General features: G+C 46.9%; 2 protein-coding genes across 4 annotated transcripts in view; both read left to right on the top strand.

Annotated features, from left to right (window-relative positions):
- LOC142151045 (uncharacterized) overlaps positions 1-4101 on the top strand; it is a 58487-nt gene extending 54386 nt beyond the window's left edge. For all 3 annotated transcript variants that reach the window (XM_075206322.1, XM_075206323.1, XM_075206324.1), the window contains one exon: positions 1649-4101. In XM_075206322.1, coding sequence (XP_075062423.1) covers positions 1649-3489 — 1841 coding nt within the window. In that variant the 3' untranslated portion in view covers positions 3490-4101. The remainder of the gene's footprint in view (positions 1-1648) is intronic.
- Positions 1-18284, top strand: part of LOC142151054 (uncharacterized) — an 84750-nt gene that overhangs the window by 35116 nt on the left and 31350 nt on the right. The window lies entirely within an intron of this gene.

Here is an 18284-nt window from a genome sequence, read left to right as displayed (position 1 = left end):
TCATATTCTATATATAGGGTTTATGTCAATCTTATACATATGAAAATGCTCTTATTAATCCACATAGGGATACATGAATAATAGGGAAGGAATATTGTCTAAGCCTTATGTTTGTGGTGGCAGAATAACATATTTTTGATACATTGGTATCCGTTATTCAGCATCTATTTGGCCACAACAAATAGCGTATTGTTATGAAGCAGTTTAATTATGAAATAAGGGATCTTGTTTTTTTCTCATTTTATGAATATACTGGAAAATGTTTAATTCAGAATTTGGGATTAATGATTATTATGATATATTAACGTGCATGTCATATGCTACAATGATATTTTGTGTGGATGCACGTAAAGATCGATCTATAGCCCGTTGATTTGTACTGAGGTCTGTCCTATATATAGCGATATACTATGACAATCATGGTGAGCTTTAACAAGTTTTGGAGTCCCCTCTTTTTTTATGAATGTATAGAGAGACCAATGAGGCTAATTAATTTGTAAAATTTTAATTGAGAAGGCAGTGTCATTTGCTAGTGTATGCCGATCGCATCAGTCGGCACATATACTTTTTCTCAATGGATATGTATTGAGATCTTGTTTTGGCACGGCTGAGGTATGATAATAATTAGGAATGACTTGTTTGAATAGCATGTGCCGATCGTATCGGCCAGAACATACTCATTACGCTAAAGGGATGTGTATTGCGGGTTTTTCCCAGCACGGCTGTAGCATCAGAGCAATTAGTATTAAGTAATGTGATTTTATTTGGATAAATGTAGATACGGTCTACCTACAGTTTGTTGTGGAATATATTAATTTTGAATGAACTTTTTACCATATAGAGACATTGACGGACACAGAGGTTTGGTCTGTGTGCAGGGAAGATACCACAGTAATGAATATCAGCATTAATGTGACAGGATGGACCACCTATGCCACCCTCTCTGTTGTTGCCGATAACCAGCTTGGCTTATGTTGCCACCGTTCCCTTTCGTTATCCCGAAAGCGCCCTCTCACCGCGGTTGGAGGGGCTTACAAATGCTGCCACCACTGGACATCTTTACCGGCATCCAGAACCGAGTTTCTTCTGGATAACTGACGCTGCTACTGTACCCCCGTTGCTGGTGCACCTGGGCTGGTTCTCCTGACCTCTTCCGATTGTTCAGGGTTGCTGTGGATGTATCCCCCTGGCCTATCACACTGGCCAGAGCTGTTGGCAAGCGGACAGAGCGGTGGTGGTGGTAAGCTGGGTCCAAACCTCAGACAGCTGGGAACAGATTAGATTTTGGGTCTAATCTGTAGGTCACATGATAGAGAAGTTTCTCAAGCAGGTCTTTGGAGCAAGTGATTTTTATTTGCTCACACTGGTTGAAGGTACCAAGGAGCAAGTCAAATTAAACAAAAATAACAGTTTTCAATACAAGACAGTGTTTTTATACAGATTTGGACTTCTGTGCTGCATGTGGTGTGTGCCTGAGATACACATTTATTAATATTGTTTAAGTTTCAGAGTGAAGTGGCACTCTTGTGTATTTGTGCAGCAATCTGTAGGAATGCATTCAACAAAGATCACATTTTTTATTATACTTTGCGCTAGATACTTGATAGCTAGATGTAAGATGTCTATCTCTACTTTTTTTTTCCGACAGGTGGACACAAGAGCAGGAATACCTCAGAGGGACATCTATTTTTTTCTCCGGAATTTAAAATAAAGCATGAAAACATCATACAAGATTCCCCAGTAGAAAACTGCAATAACCAAAATATACATCTAGTATTTCACAATGCAGATATATCATTTGATCCTTCTAATCATGAGGAATGCTCTACAGATAACTCAGATATTGCTACACATAGTACAGCTCGTGGAGGTGATAAAATATTTTCATGTTCTGAGTGTGGGAAATGTTTTTCACATAATTCAAATCTTATTAGACATCTGAGAACTCACACAGGTGAAAAACCATTTTCATGTTCTGAGTGTGGGAAACGGTTTGCAGTAAAATCGTTTCTTGTTACACAAAAGATGACTCACACAGGTGAGCAACCATTTTCATGTTCTGAGTGTGGAAAATGTTTTTTAAGAAAGTCGATTTTTGTTGAACATCAGAGAACTCACACAGGTGAGAAACCATTTTCATGTTCCGAGTGTGGGAAAAGTTTTACACAAAAATCAAATCTTCTTACACATCAGAGAAGTCACACAGGTGAGCAACCGTTTCCATGTTTTGAGTGTGGGAAATGGTTTGCACGAAAATCAAATCTTCTTACACATCAGAGAGGTCACACAGGTGAGCAACCATTTCCATGTTCTGAGTGTGGGAAAAGTTTTACACAAAAATCAAATCTTCTTGCACATCAGAGAGGTCACACAGGTGAGCAACCATTTCCATGTTCTGAGTGTGGGAAAAGTTTTACACAAAAATCAAATCTTCTTGCACATCAGAGAGGTCACACAGGTGAGCAACCATTTTCATGTTCTGAGTGTGGGAAGCGGTTTGCACTAAAATCGTTTTTTGTTGCACATAAGATGACTCACACAGGTGAGCAACCATTTTCATGTTCTGAGTGTGGGAAATGTTTTTTAAAAAAGGGGAATTTTGTTGCACATCAGAGAACTCACACAGGTGAGAAACCATTTTCATGTTCTGAGTGTGGGAGAAGTTTTACACGTAAATCAAATCTATTTACACATCAGAGAAGTCACACAGGTGAGCAACCATTTCCATGTTCTGAGTGTGGGAAATGGTTCGCACGAAAATCATGTCTTGTTATACATAAGATGACTCACACAGGTGAGAAACCATTTCCATGTTCTGAGTGTGGGAAAGGTTTTGCACATAAAGCACATCTTATTAGGCATCTGAGAACTCACACAGGTGAGAAACCATTTTCATGTTCTGAGTGTGGGAAACGGTTTGCACTAAAATCGTTTCTTGTTGCACATAAGATGACTCACACAGGTGAGCAACCATTTTCATGTTCTGAGTGTGGGAAATGTTTTTTAAAAAAGTGGAATTTTGTTGCACATCAAAGAACTCACACAGGTGAGAAACCATTTTCATGTTCTGAGTGTGGGAGAAGTTTTACACGTAAATCAAATCTATTTACACATCAGAGAAGTCACACAGGTGAGCAACCATTTCCATGTTCTGAGTGTGGGAAATTTTTTGCACGAAAATCATGTCTTGTTTTACATAAGATGACTCACACAGGTGAAAAACCATTTCCATGTTCTGAGTGTGGGAAAGGTTTTACACATAAAGCACATCTTATTAGGCATCTGAGAACTCACACAGGTGAGAAACCATTTTCATGTTCTGAGTGTGGGAGAAATTTTACACGTAAATCAAATCTTCTTACACATCAGAGAAGTCACACAGGTGAGGAACCAATTCCATGTTCTGAGTGTGAAAAAACTTTTACACAAAAATCATATCTTATTCGACATCTGAGAACTCACACATGTGAGTTTTACAAATCAATCTGATCTTGTTTGACATTGAAGAATTTATGCAAGAGAAAATTTAATGAGCTGAGAGACATACAACAGGAATGCAGAAATACTCTAAATAAATTATTGTTCATTTTAGTAATGTAGTTTAAAAACAAAACCAGGCCTAAATACATTTTCAGAGTGTATACTTAAATGTATATTGGCAACTGCGTTATGGAGGGCAGTTCAATGATTCAGTCACATAATATATTAAAATGCTGTTATTTATTTGCCATCCACAGACAGGTGGAATGTGTGTAATTAACAAAATACTGTTGGAATAGATCGCTTATGTGTGGAAGTTATTGCAGTTTCCTTATTCTATTATATAGCGGTCTCTCTGCCCAGTAATAATAATATGGGAGGAGCAGAAGGGGAACAGATGAGAGGAGGAGAAGGGGAGCGGATAAGGGGAGAGGGGGAGCGGATGACGGGGAGAAGGGGAGCGGATGAGAGGATGATGGCAGGAGCGGATGAAGCAGGGAGGAGAGGAGCAGATGAAAGAAGAGGAGGCGGAGCCGATGAAAGGGGAGCAGATGAAAGAAGGAGGGGGAGTGAATGAGAGAAGTGGAGCAGATGAGAGGGGGAGGGGAAAGGGGAGTGGATCTGATGAGAGGAGTAAAAGGGGAGTGGATTAGAGGGGGAGTGGAGGAGAGGAAACGGATGAGAAGAGAGGGGGAGCGAATGAGAGGAGGAGAAGGGGAGTGGATGAGACGGGGAAAGGAGGAGAAGGGGAGTAGATGAGACAGGGAGAGGAGGAGAAGGGGATCGGATGAGAGGAGGAGAAGGGGAGCGGATGAGACGGGATGCGGTGGTATAATAACTGGTGATATAAAAGCTGGTGGCCAAGGGGGATTGTGTGAGAAAAAGACATGCACTAGAGAAAATCTGTGGAAAATTACTTTACCAAAACAGTAATGGATAGGTGGAATAGGCATCCAACAGAGATGGTAGAGGTTGATCTAACAGGACAATTTAAACATACTTAGTTATTAGGGGTTACGAAAAATAGTGGAATCTAGAGGGGCCAAGTGGTTCCTACCAGCCGTCAAATTATATGTTTCTGAATTGGATATACGTATTTTAACTTTACAAAAAGCTATGAAATTCCATAGACAAAAAACCTTACAGTTTAACATCCGGTTAAGGTTCCTTACACTTACACACCATCTAAAATGTAAGAAAACAATTGAAACTCTTGAACTCACGCCAGTGAAATTACAACGATTAAGGCAGAAGACTTAATGGACGTGTTCCTTGCGCAATACAGACATGGTATGCCATCACATCCTGTGGTTAGCTGCAGATTCAGCACTATCATGGAGTCAGATTGCTGTCACTCACACAATACAGACATGGTGCCATCACATCCTGTGGTTAGCTGCAGATTCAGCACTATCATGGAGTCAGATTGCTGTCACTCACACAATACAGACATGGTGCCATCATATCCTGTGGTTAGCTGCAGATTCAGCACTATCATGGAGTCAGATTGCTGTCACTCACACAATACAGACATGGTATGTCATCACATCCTGTGGTTAGCTGCAGATTCAGCACTATCATGGAGTCAGATTGCTGTCAGTCACACAATACAGACATGGTATGTCATCACATCCTGTGGTTAGCTGCAGATTCAGCACTATCATGTAGTCAGATTGCTGTCACTCACACAATACAGACATGGTATGTCATCACATCCTGTGGTTAGCTGCAGATTCAGCACTATCATGGAGTCAGATTGCTTATACTTACAAAATGGTGGAGCTGCCAATTGTTTGTTCACTGGAATAAAGTCCCATTTATAGAGCCCTCTTGTGTATTGTATGTTTATTGTATTTCTACTATTGGACACTTTACGTTTACACAGCTTATATATACAGTGTCAGACTGGGCTATGAAGGGCCCACCGGGGGAATGCAGTGGCAAGGGCCCACTACATTGGGGTCTGGCCAACTGTAAGGGTGTGTGGTCAGTCATTGAAGGGGGTGCGGTCAGCCCATTGGGAACAAAGTATAGCATCATAGTGTAGTCCATAAAGAAAAAGTAGACATTGCAAATAAGGCCAATTTTGAACTAGAGATGAATCTCCACTACACTTAGCTTTTTTTAACTGGTTCACAGCAATGCTTGTCACTGGTTTCATTGTCATTGTATAATCAGAACTGTATAGCAGGATGGAGGCATGAATGAGAGCTACTCGGAGTGAAGATGTGAGGGGGCTGTCACTCCTGCGCCTGTTGCCGTCCCTGTCTCTCCTACTTGTTTATTTCTCAAGTGCCTGCCCAAAGATGACTCATTGTCTCCAGCCTTTACCATGTGAATACGTCAAGATTAAAAATCTACATTTTTATTTCATGTTTTCTTTTTACTTTGGAGAACAAATATAAAATTAACAGTATATTATTTTTTGGGCTACTTGTAGTGCTTTTTTTTATTGACACCAAATCTCTCTCCCCTGGCCTGTCCTGCAGTCGACTGAATTTTCAACTTTTCATTAATACTTTATATCTTTCTCTTAAAGATTGCTAAATGTGCACTGTGATGGGGGGTGTTTGAATTAATAGTGCAGGTTGGGTTGGTAGACAATGGCATAAGTGAAGGGGAGAGCTATTCCAAGGGTGATGCAATAAGCAAAGGAGGAACGATTAATGATATTGTCAATGCAATGGGGGCTGGCCATATGTTCAACAAAGTAATCTGAGAATGGGACTAATGCAAGGTAGAAGGCTGGCAATGGAATCAATACAAGAAACACTAAAGTATCACCAGAGCTGGAATAAGGCTCTGGGGGCACCTAAGGAAGGGGAGTTATCATTTTAGACAAATACACAGGCAAAACTGTGTGCACTACTGTTAGGTGCACGCAGCTCTGCCTTTCATGAGCAGTACAGTGTGAAGCAGGACATACCTACCAACTGTCCTTGCAGTCGGTCCACATCCTGACTAAGTGAGACAGTCGCCCAAATTCAGGACTGCACAACCAGATTCAGGACAGTTGGCAGACTGTCCTGCTCTCCTACCTCTTCCTGCCACTTTCGCCAGTTGTGGCTACTGGTGTCTTTAGATCAGTTGCTGCTTGTCTAGATCCTGGAATGTTTGAGGCCCTGTTTGGAAAAAAAAATAGGTACATGAAATGTAGAGAACTCCATCCAGCCCCAGCATTAAATCAATAGCTCCCACGATTAATAATTAGGCCTTCCTCTAGCTCAACATTAAAATAATAGTATTGCTATTTGATAAATAGATCTATATTATCACCATCATCTATATAGCGCCAATTCCGCAGCGCTGTACAGAGAACTCATTCACATCAGTCCCTGCACTATTGGAGCTTACAATCTAAATCCTCTAACATACATACACACACACACACAGACACAGACCGAGAGAGACTAACGGCAATTTAATAGCCAATTAACCTACTAGTATGTTTTGGAGTGAGGGAGGAAACCGGAGCACCTGGAGGAAACCCACTCAAACAGGGGGAGAACATAAAAACCACACAGATAAGGTCATGGGCGGGAATCGAACGCATGACCTGAGTGCTGTAAGGCAGAAGTGCTAAGCACTGTGCTGCCCAACATTAAAGTAATAGTATTCCCATTAATAAATAAACCTGTCAGGATTCACTAGGATGAGTGGGATCCTTCTGTTCTGAGATTGGTGGTACTTCACCCAGAGGCGTGGAGTCTAACAAGGCGGAAGGTTTTCACCAGAGGTTCCCGTAAGGGAATTTGGGCTTTGCAGCTTCCACCCTGCAGGTCACGGCCCTCTAGGGGAGTTCCCAGTGAGCAGTGATAGAGAACCGGGTACAGAAGGTAGGCACAGTTGGCCACTAATGAGTAGGAGTGCTGAGCGATGCTCAGAGATAGTCCATAGAGAGATAGGAGAGGTGACCCGCAGGAGTTACCACTAAGTAAGTGCAGCCAAAAGCAATAATCTGCAGTAGCACATTTAGAGAGAAGACAGCGGAGATCTCCAGTAATTACCACTAACGAGTGGAGTAGGTAATAGGTGATTTGCAGCAGCACACTTGGAGAGATGGTAACAATGATCTGCAGTAGTTACCACTAATGAGTGGAGCAGGTAATAGGTGATTTGCAGCAGCACACTTGGAGAGATGGTAACAATGATCTGCAGTAGTTACCACTAATGAGTAGAGCAGGTAATAGGTGATTTGCAGCAGCACACTTGGAGAGATGGTAACAATGATCTGCAGTAGTTACCACTAATGAGTGGAGCAGGTAATAGGTTATTTGCAGCAGCACACGTGGAGAGATGGTAGTGATGATCTGCAGTAGTTACCACTAACGAGTGGAGCAGGTAATAGGTGATTTGCAGCAGCACACTTGGAGAGATGGTAGCGATGATCTGCGGTAGTTACCACTAACGAGTGGAGCAGGTAATAGGTGATTTGCAGCAGAACACTTGGAGAGATGGTAGCGATGATCTGCGGTAGTTACCACTAACGAGTGGAGCAGGTAATAGGTGATTTGCAGCAGAATGCATGAGCTGCTTCCAGGCCAGGAGTCTGACGAGAAGAACCAGCACTGAGGTACTGGGAGGGGCCTTATAAATGAGAGTCAATCAATGAATGAGCGGAGCCGGTGAGATGATCACCCGCACATGCGCAGAGCCGTTTGCTGGCCTGATAGCCGGGAAATGATGACTGAATAGATGCTCAGGGGACCGGGTGGCAGCCGCGGGCGTCCGGCATGTGACAAAACCTGTTTCCCTCCCTCCAAACAGCCCCAGCAATAAATTAATAGCATTTGCATGTAATATAGCTATTTTCCACAACCTCCCCCGGAATTAAATAATTAATATTCACATTTAATAAATAGCACCTGTTAAATAATTAGCCCCTACCTAAACTCCACCATTAAATTAATAGCCTATCTCCCACTGATGTGCTAATAAAACATCCCCCCTCCCTTCCCTCCTATCACACAATAAAGTAAGACTCTCCCTATAGTTTGGTATAGGTAGTCCCTCTCACTATAGTTTGATATAGGCAGCCCTGCTACCTATAGTTTGATATAGGCAGCACTGCTACCTATAGTTTGATATAGGCAGCCTCCTCCTCCTTATAGCTTGGTAGGTGCAGCCCTCCCCATATAGCTTAATAGGTACAGTCCCCCCACTCCCTATAGCTTAATAAGTACAGCCCACCCACTCCCTATAGCTTAATAGGTACAGCCCCCCCCCCACCTCCCTATAGCTTAACAGGTACAGCCCCCTCACTTACTAGTGCTAAAAATACTATATCCACACAAAGGAGGATATCCCTGGGCGCTGATTTAAATTAAAACAAAAAAATGATCCTTTATAGTAATACCATAAGTCATATAAATTATGTAGCCACCATTATATTAATGGGGAGAAGGATTTATGCTGCTTTTTGAAAAGATTGTTGTGTATTCAATTTTAAGGAAAAAATTAATAGGCTAAAGGATAGAAGCGCAAAAAGATCCTCTCCTCGAAAATAATATACCACCAACACAATTATATATTAAAACAATTTATTAAAAACACAATGATATATAATAATATGACCATAAATCAAATTATGGATAATACACAAAATAGTGGAAGACCAAGCAGTTAAGTTAAGAGCTCAATTGTACAAAAAGAGAAAACAAGTATTATTTTGAAAGTCTCTGATTGTAAAACTCGATGGTGCACATACGATAAAATGTCTATTACCGTGGTAATCGGTAGAATGTAGAGATTTCATTGACCTTATTAGCAATCCATTATAGATTAATTCTTTATCTGTGCCGTGTGGAAGCTTCTAGCTCATGGACAAACAATAAATTGCAATGATTGTGGAACTAAAAGTCCCTCTTGTAGTTGTATGTGTAAGCTAATCGTCCGCAATTGGCAGTCCACAGATTGCCTCCTATTGGGATTATACACACTAAAAAATCCATCCTACTTCCCAGCTGTGTGGGTGACGTATCCTCTGATCTCACAACCAATGGAGAACGTGGCTTGCTACAATTCTTTCTCGGTGATAGAGAATATATGGCAGGTCCGGACTGGCCATCTGGCACTTCTGGCAAATGCCAGAAGGGCCGATGGTTAGATGGGTCGGCCCGACACTTACTGGCTTCCTGGTGGCTGGCTCCTCTGCAAGAACCATTCACCTCTGTTGCGCGTCGGATGAGTGCTCCTCTGCTCCCTCCCCCCTTATTCTCACCTGCTTCTTCCCTCTGTCAGTGCTGGAAGTGTGCTGGCACTTCTAAACTGGCACTGTGCCATGCAATCTGGACACAATTTCCAGTTTTGCCATAAAGATTTCTTTTTTTCTAATGGGGGGGGGAGCCAGGGGGGAGGGGGTGCAGGAAAAGGGGTGAGAGAGCCAGGGGGAAAGGGAGTGCAGGAAGAGATGTGAGAGAGCCAGGGGAGTAGAGGGTGCAGGAAGAAGGGTGAGAGAGCCAGGGGATAATGGGGTGCATGAAGAGGTGTGAGAGAGCCAGGGGGTAGGGGGTGCAGGAAGAGGGGTGAGTGAGGAAAGGGGTGCAGGAAGAGGTGTGAGAGAGCCAGGGGGGAAAAGGGTGCAGGAAGAGGTGTGAGAGAGCCAGGGGGGAAAGGGGTGCAGGAAGAGGTGTGAGCCAGGGGGGGAAGGGGTGCAGGAAGAGGTGTGAGAGAGCCAGGGGGGTAGGGGTTGCAGGAAGAGGTGTTAGAGAGCCAGGGGGTAAGGGGTGCAGGAAGAAGTGTGAGAGCCAAGGGGTAGGGGGTTCAGGAAGTGGTTTGAGAGAGCCAGGGGGAAGGGGGTGCAGGAAGAGGGGTGAGAGAGCCACGGGGGAAGGGGGTAAAGGAAGATGTGTGAGAGAGCCAGGGGGTGCAGGAAAATGTGTGAGAGTGCCAGGGGAGAAGGTGGTGTAGAAGGATGTGTGTAAGGGACAGGTGAGAAGATGGTGCAGGGAGACATGTGAGAGGAACAGAGGAGAAGATGGTGCAGGGGCACAGGTAAACAAAAGTGTAAAGAGAGAGACATCTTAAGAATGGGAACATCAGGGATGCAGCCATCATAAAACACAAGTACTAATGAAGAATGGGAATGCACAGAGGGGACAAGTGTTAAAAAAAATCAAGCCTTCATACTCCATTCACTTATATTCCCCATACCCCCACTTCTAATATTCCACTTCGACCACTGCACTCTGTCCCTGCTCCAGACTGCCTGTGTGAGCTGACAGCTGTGGATCCCTCCTCGCCCAGCGCGCCCAGTAGGAGAACAGAACACAGGATGCCATAATCAGGTAAGTTCATATATTTTCTCGTATGCAATGTCCATCCTTTCTTGAACTTGTGGCACTACTGTGTATGGCATAATGATTTGGGGGCACTACTATGGCATAATGTGATTTGTGGGCTCTATTGTGACATAATATGATTTGGGGGCACTATTGTGGCATAATATGATTTTGGGGCACTATTGTGGCATAATATGATTTGTGGGCTCTACTGTATGGTATATGATTTGGGGACACTAGTATGCCATAATATTATTTGTGGGAACTACTGCATGGCCAAATATGAATTGAGAGTAATACTATGTGGCATAATATGACCTGGGGGCACTACGATGTGGCATAATATCAACTGGGGGCACTATGGTGAGGCATAATATGAACTTCTGCCAAAGGCAAGTCTCTCATTTTTGAATATGACGGGGGCCCAAAGAAGTTGCTGTACCGGAAACCAAAATTCCTCTTGTCGGCCCTGCCTGTGAGTCAAGGGGGTAGACGTCTCCAGGTAAATAATCTAAATGTTTCCTATCTAATCAAACTGATTGACCACATTCAGTTATCTCTCACCCACCTCTATCCCCCTTAATTTATATACTGTGTTATTTAAAATGAATAGAAAAGAGGCATATCCAGTTACTGTAGTAAAAAAAAAATTTCCTCTGACATTTTGCTGTAGATGGAAATACTTTTAATGCAGCCGTATGGGTTCAAATGATCATTCAATAGTTATGTTTTTTTCTGATATATTTGTTAGAGTTTTATTTCGTGTGGAATGATTAATGAAAATTTTTCTATTGCTATTTAATTTAGGGAAAAGGCTACCTGTTAATAATATGTGTGTAAGTACTCTGTTGTTGCTATTTTGTGGGAGATTTGAAAAAAGCAAAACATTGGTTTCCTAAAGTGGCGTCTGTATAATTGGTGGTATTGCTGTAGTATGGGGTGGCGTGGTGCTGGCAATGTTGTTGTGTGTTTGGGGCTTAGTATTGCTAATAATTAGGAGAGGGTATTGCTGTAATGTGGGGGGGGGGTGATGCTGGTTGCTGTAATGTGGGGGGTGATGCTGATTGCTGTAATGTGGGGGTGATGCTGGTTGTTGTAATGTGGGGGTGATGCTGGTTGCTGTAATGTGGGAGGTGATGCTGGTTGCTGTAATGTGGTGGTAATACTGGTTGCTGTAATGTGGGGGTTGATGCTGGTTGCTGTAATGTGGGGGTGATGCTGGTTGCTGTAATGTGGGGGGTGATGCCGGTTGCTGTAATGTGGGTGGTGATGCCGGTTGCTGTAATGTGGGGGGTGATGCCGGTTGCTGTAATGTGGGTGGTGATGCCGGTTGCTGTAATGTGGGGGGGTTGATCAGGCCCGGCGCTCCCATTAGGCAACGTTAGGCAGTTGCCTAGGGCGCCGGGCTCTGAAGGGCGCCACAGGATTTAAAAGCAGATATACTTTTTACTGTAAAACTATGCGGCGACCGCGGGCATACCTTCCACGGCCGCCGTACAGCTATGGATCACCATCGCCGCAACGGCCCGCAGATACTGAACGGGCTCAGCACCTGCTCTGCTCCTACCAAGCAAAACTTTGTGCTCCAGAACAGCAGATGGGGCGGGCGCACCTCCGTCTCCTCCACTCCCCCTCCCCTCACTGACTGTCGGGCGTGACATCATCATCAGGGCCCAACAGTGTCAGTGAGGGACGGGACCTTACAGAGAGGAGCAGCGTCATGGAGTTTAAGGTAAGGAAAGTCCTGGGAGCGGATATTTGGGGGGGTGGCGGATTTATTTTTTTGGGGGGCGGATATTTTGGGGGTGGGTGGCGGATTTCAAAATTGAGCCTAGGGCGCCGGGGATCCTAGCACCGGCCCTGGGGTTGATGCTGGCTGCTGTAATGTGGGGGGTGATGCTGGCTGCTGTAATGTGGGGGGTGATGCTCATTGCTGTAATGTGGGGGGTAATGCTGGTTGTTGTAATGTGGGGGGTAATGCTGGACGCTGTAATGTGGGGGGTAATGCTGGACGCTGTAATGTTTCGGTGATGCTGGTTGCTGTAATGTGGGGGGTGATGCTGGTCGTGTAATGTGGGGGATAATGCTGGACGCTGTAATGTGGGGGGTGATGCTGGTTGCTGTAATGTGGGGGGTGATGCTGGTTGCTGTAATGTGGGGGGTGATGCTGGCTGCTGTAATGTGGGGGTGATGGCGGTTGCTGTAATGTGGGGGTGATGCTGGTTGCTGTAATGTGGGAGGTGATGCCGGTTGCTGTAATGTGGGGAGTGATGCTGGTTGCTGTAATGTGGGGGGTAATGCTGGACGCTGTAATGTGGGGGGTGATGCTGGTTGCTGTAATGTGGGGGGTGATGCTGGCTGCTGTAATGTGGGGGTGATGGCGGTTGCTGTAATGTGAGGGGTGATGCTGGATGCTGTAATGTGGGGGGTGATGCTGGTTTCTGTAATGTGGGGGGTGATGCTGGTTGCTGTAATGTGGGGGTGATGCCGGTTGCTGTAATGTGAGGGGTGATGCTGGATGCTGTAATGTGGGGGGGGGTGATTCTGGTTACTGTAATGTGGGGGGTGATGCTGGTTGCTGTAATGTGGGAGGTGATGCCGGTTGCTGTAATGTGGGGGGTGATGCCGGTTGCTGTAATGTGGGGGGTAATGCTGGACGCTGTAATGTGGGGGGTGATGCTGGTTGCTGTAATGTGGGGGGTGATGCTGGTTGCTGTAATGTGGGGGGTGATGCTGGCTGCTGTAATGTGGGGGTGATGCTGGTTGCTGTAATGTGGGGGGTGATGCTGGTTGCTGTAATGTGGGGGGTGATGCCGGTTGCTGTAATGTGGGGGGTGATGCTGGTTACTGTAATGTGGGGGGTGATGCTGGATGCTGTAATGTGGGGGTGATGGCGGTTGCTGTAATGTGGGGGTGATGCTGGTTGCTGTAATGTGGGAGGTGATGCCGGTTGCTGTAATGTGGGGAGTGATGCTGGTTGCTGTAATGTGGGGGGTAATGCTGGACGCTGTAATGTGGGGGGTGATGCTGGTTGCTGTAATGTGGGGGGTGATGCCGGTTGCTGTAATGTGGGGAGTGATGCTGGATGCTGTAATGTGGGGGTGATGCTGGATGCTGTAATGTGGGGGTGATGGCGGTTGCTGTAATGTGGGGGGTGATGCTGGTTGCTGTAATGTGGGGGGTGATGCCGGTTGCTGTAATGTGGGGGGTGATGCTGGTTACTGTAATGTGGGGGGTGATGCTGGATGCTGTAATGTGGGGGTGATGGCGGTTGCTGTAATGTGGGGGTGATGCTGGTTGCTGTAATGTGGGAGGTGATGCCGGTTGCTGTAATGTGGGGAGTGATGCTGGTTGCTGTAATGTGGGGGGTAATGCTGGACGCTGTAATGTGGGGGGTGATGCTGGTTGCTGTAATGTGGGAGGTGATTCCGGTTGCTGTAATGTGGGGAGTGATGCTGGTTGCTGTAATGTGGGGGGTAATGCTGGACGCTGTAATGTGGGGGGTGATGCTGGCTGCTGTAATGTGGGGGTGATGGCGGTTGCTGTAATGTGAGGGGTGATGCTGGATGCTGTAATGTGGGGGGTGATGCTGGTTGCTGTAATGTGGGGGGTGATGCTGGTTGCTGTAATGTGGGGGGTGATGCTGGTTGCTGTAATGTGAGGGGTGATGCTGGATGCTGTAATGTGGGGGGGGGTGATTCTGGTTACTGTAATGTGGGGGGTGATGCTGGTTGCTGTAATGTGGGAGGTGATGCTGGTTGCTGTAATGTGGGGGGTGATGCCGGTTGCTGTAATGTGGGGGGTAATGCTGGATGCTGTAATGTGGGGGTGATGCTGGTTGTTGTAATGTGGGGGGTAATGCTGGATGCTGTAATGTGGGGGCTGATTCTGGTTACTGTAATGTGGGGGGTGATTCTGGTTACTGTAATGTGGGGGGTGATTCTGGTTACTGTAATGTGGGGGGTGATTCTGGTTACTGTAATGTGGGGGGTGATTCTGGTTACTGTAATGTGGGGGGTGATGCTGGTTGCTGTAATGTGGGGGTGATGCTGGATGCTGTAATGTGGGAGGTGATGCCGGTTGTTGTAATGTGGGGGTGATGCTGGTTGCTGTAATCTGGAGGTGATGCTGGTTGTTGTAATGTGGGTGGTGATGCTGGATGCTGTAATGTGGGGGTGATGCTGGTTGCTGTAATGTGGGTGGTGATGCTGGATGCTCTAATGTGGGGGGTGATGCTGGTTGTTGTAATGTGGGGGGTGATACTGGTTTTTGTAATGTGGGGGGTGATGCTGGATGCTGTAATGTGGGGGTGATGCTGGATGCTATAATGTGGGGGGTGATGCCGGTTGCTGTAATGTGGGGGTGATGCCGGTTGCTGTAATGTGGGGGGTGATGCCGGTTGCTGTAATGTGGGGGGGTGATTCTGGTTACTGTAGTGTGGGGGGTGATGCTGGTTGCTGTAATGAGGGGGGTGATGCTGGTTGTGTAATGTGGGGGTAATGCTGGATGCTGTAATAAGGGGGGTGATGCTGGTTGCTGTAATGTGGGGGGTGATGCTGGTTGCTGTAATGTGGGGGGTGATGCTGGTTGCTGTAATGTGGGGGGTGATGCTGGTTGTTGTAATGTGGGGGTGATGCTGGTTGCTGTAATGTGGGGGGTGATGCTGGTTGTTGTAATGTGGGGGGTGATGCTGGTTGCTGTAATGTGGGGGGTGATGCTGGTTGTTGTAATGTGGGGGGTGATGCTGGTTGCTGTAATGTGGGGGGTGATGCTGGTTGTTGTAATGTGGGGGGTGATGCTGGTTGCTGTAATGTGGGGGGTGATGCTGGTTGTTGTAATGTGGGGGGTGATGCTGGTTGCTGTAATGTGGGGGGTGATGCTGGTTGCTGTAATGTGTTGGTAATGCTGGTTGTTGTAATATGGGGGGTGATGCTGGATGCTGTAATGTGGGGGGTGATGCTGGTTGCTGTAATGTGGGGGGTGATGCTGGATGCTGTAATGTGGGGGGTGATGCCGGTTGCTGTAATGTGTGGGTGATGCTGGATGCTGTAATGTGGGGGGTGATGCTGGTTGCTGTAATGTGGGGGGTGATTCTGGTTACTGTAATGTGGGGGGTGATTCTGGTTACTGTAATGTGGGGGGTGATGCTGGTTGCTGTAATGTGGGGGTGATGCTGGTTGCTGTAATGTGGGAGGTGATGCCGGTTGCTGTAATGTGGGGGGTGATGCTGGTTGCTGTAATGTGGGGGTGATGCTGGATGCTGTAATGTGGGGGGTGATGCCGGTTGCTGTAATGTGTGGGTGATGCTGGATGCTGTAATGTGGGGGGTGATGCTGGTTGCTGTAATGTGGGGGGTGATTCTGGTTACTGTAATGTGGGGGGTGATTCTGGTTACTGTAATGTGGGGGGTGATGCTGGTTGCTGTAATGTGGGGGTGATGCTGGTTGCTGTAATGTGGGAGGTGATGCCGGTTGCTGTAATGTGGGGGTGATGCCGGTTGCTGTAATGTGGGGGGTGATGCCGGTTGCTGTAATGTGGGGGGTAATGCTGGACGCTGTAATGTGGGGGGTGATGCTGGTTGCTGTAATGTGGGAGGTGATGCTGGTTGCTGTAATGTGGGGGGTAATGCTGGACGCTGTAATGTGGGGGGTGATGCCGGTTGCTGTAATGTGGGGGTGATGCCGGTTGCTGTAATGTGGGGGGTGATTCTGGTTACTGTAATGTGGGGGCTGATGCTGGTTGCTGTAATGTGGGGGTGATGCTGGATGCTGTAATGTGGGAGGTGATGCCGGTTGCTGTAATGTGGGAGGTGATGCTGGTTGCTGTAATGTGGGGGGTGATGCTGGTTGCTGTAATGTGAGGGTGATGCTGGTTGCTGTAATGTGTTGGTAATGCTGGTTGTTGTAATGTGGGGGGTGATGCTGGATGCTGTAATGTGGGGGGTGATGCTGGTTGTTGTAATGTGGGGGGTGATGCTGGTTGTTGTAATGTGGGTGTGATGCTGGTTGCTGTAATGTGGGGGGTGATGCCGGTTGCTGTAATGTGGGGGGTGATGCCGGTTGCTGTAATGTGGGGGTGATGCCGGTTGCTGTAATGTGGGGGTGATGCCGGTTGCTGTAATGTGGGGGGTGATGCCGGTTGCTGTAATGTGGGGGGGTGATTCTGGTTACTGTAATGTGGGGGGTGATGCCGGTTGCTGTAATGTGGGGGGTGATGCCGGTTGCTGTAATGTGGGGGGTGATGCCGGTTGCTGTAATGTGGGGGGTGATGCTGGTTGCTGTAATGTGGGGGTGATGCCGGTTGCTGTAATGTGGGGGTGATGCCGGTTGCTGTAATGTGGGGTTGATGCTGGACGCTGTAATGTGGGGGGTGATGCTGGTTGCTGTAATGTGGGGGGTGATGCCGGTTGCTGTAATGTGGGGGGTGATGCTGGTTGCTGTAATGTGGGGGTGATGCCGGTTGCTGTAATGTGGAGGGTGATGCCGGTTGCTGTAATGTGGGGGATAATGCTGGACGCTGTAATGTGGGGGGTGATGCTGGTTGCTGTAATGTGGGGGGTGATGCCGGTTGCTGTAATGTGGGGGGTGATTCTGGTTGCTGTAATGTGGGGGTGATGCCGGTTGCTGTAATGTGGGGGGTGATGCCGGTTGCTGTAATGTGGGGGGTGATGCTGGTTGCTGTAATGTGGGGGTGATGCCGGTTGCTGTAATGTGGGAGGTGACGCCGGTTGCTGTAATGTGGGGGTGATGCCGGTTGCTGTAATGTGGGGGTGATGCCGGTTGCTGTAATGTGGGGGGTGATGCCGGTTGCTGTAATGTGGGAGGTGATGCTGGTTGCTGTAATCTGGGGGTGATGCTGGTTGCTGTAATCTGGGGGTGATGCTGGTTGCTGTAATGTGGGGGGTAATGCTGGACGCTGTAATGTGGGAGGTGATGCCGGTTGCTGTAATGTGGGGGTGATGCTGGATGCTGTAATGTGGGGGATGATCCTGGATGCTGTAATGTGGGGGTGATGCTGGATGCTGTAATGTGGGAGGGGTGATGCTGATTGCTGTAATATGGGGGCAGATGCTGGTTGATGTAATATGGGGGCAGATGCTGGTTGCTGTAATGTGGGGGTGATGCTGGTTGCTGTAATGTGGGGGTGATGCTGGATGCCGTAATATGGGGGTGATGCTGGTTGTCGTAATGTGGGGGTGATGTTGGATGCCGTAATGGGGGGATGATGCTGGTTGCTGTAATGTGGGGGGTGATGGGGGTGATGCTGGTTGTTGTAATGTGGGGGGTGATGCTGGTTGTTGTAATGTGGGGGGTGATGCTGGATGCCGTAATGTGGGGGATGATGCTGGTTGCTGTAATGTGGGGGGTGATGGGGGGTGATGCTGGTTGTTGTAATGTGGGGGGTGATGCTGGTTGTTGTAATGTGGGAGGTGATGCTGGTTGCTGTAATGTGGGGGTGATGCTGGTTGCTGTAATGTGGGGGGTGATGCCGGTTGCTGTAATGTGGGGGGTGATGCTGGTTGCT

The sequence above is a fragment of the Mixophyes fleayi genome, chromosome 4 (genome assembly GCF_038048845.1).
Source record: "Mixophyes fleayi isolate aMixFle1 chromosome 4, aMixFle1.hap1, whole genome shotgun sequence".
Classification (NCBI taxonomy): domain Eukaryota; kingdom Metazoa; phylum Chordata; class Amphibia; order Anura; family Limnodynastidae; genus Mixophyes; species Mixophyes fleayi.
This window is presented reverse-complemented; position numbering and strand designations above follow the sequence as displayed.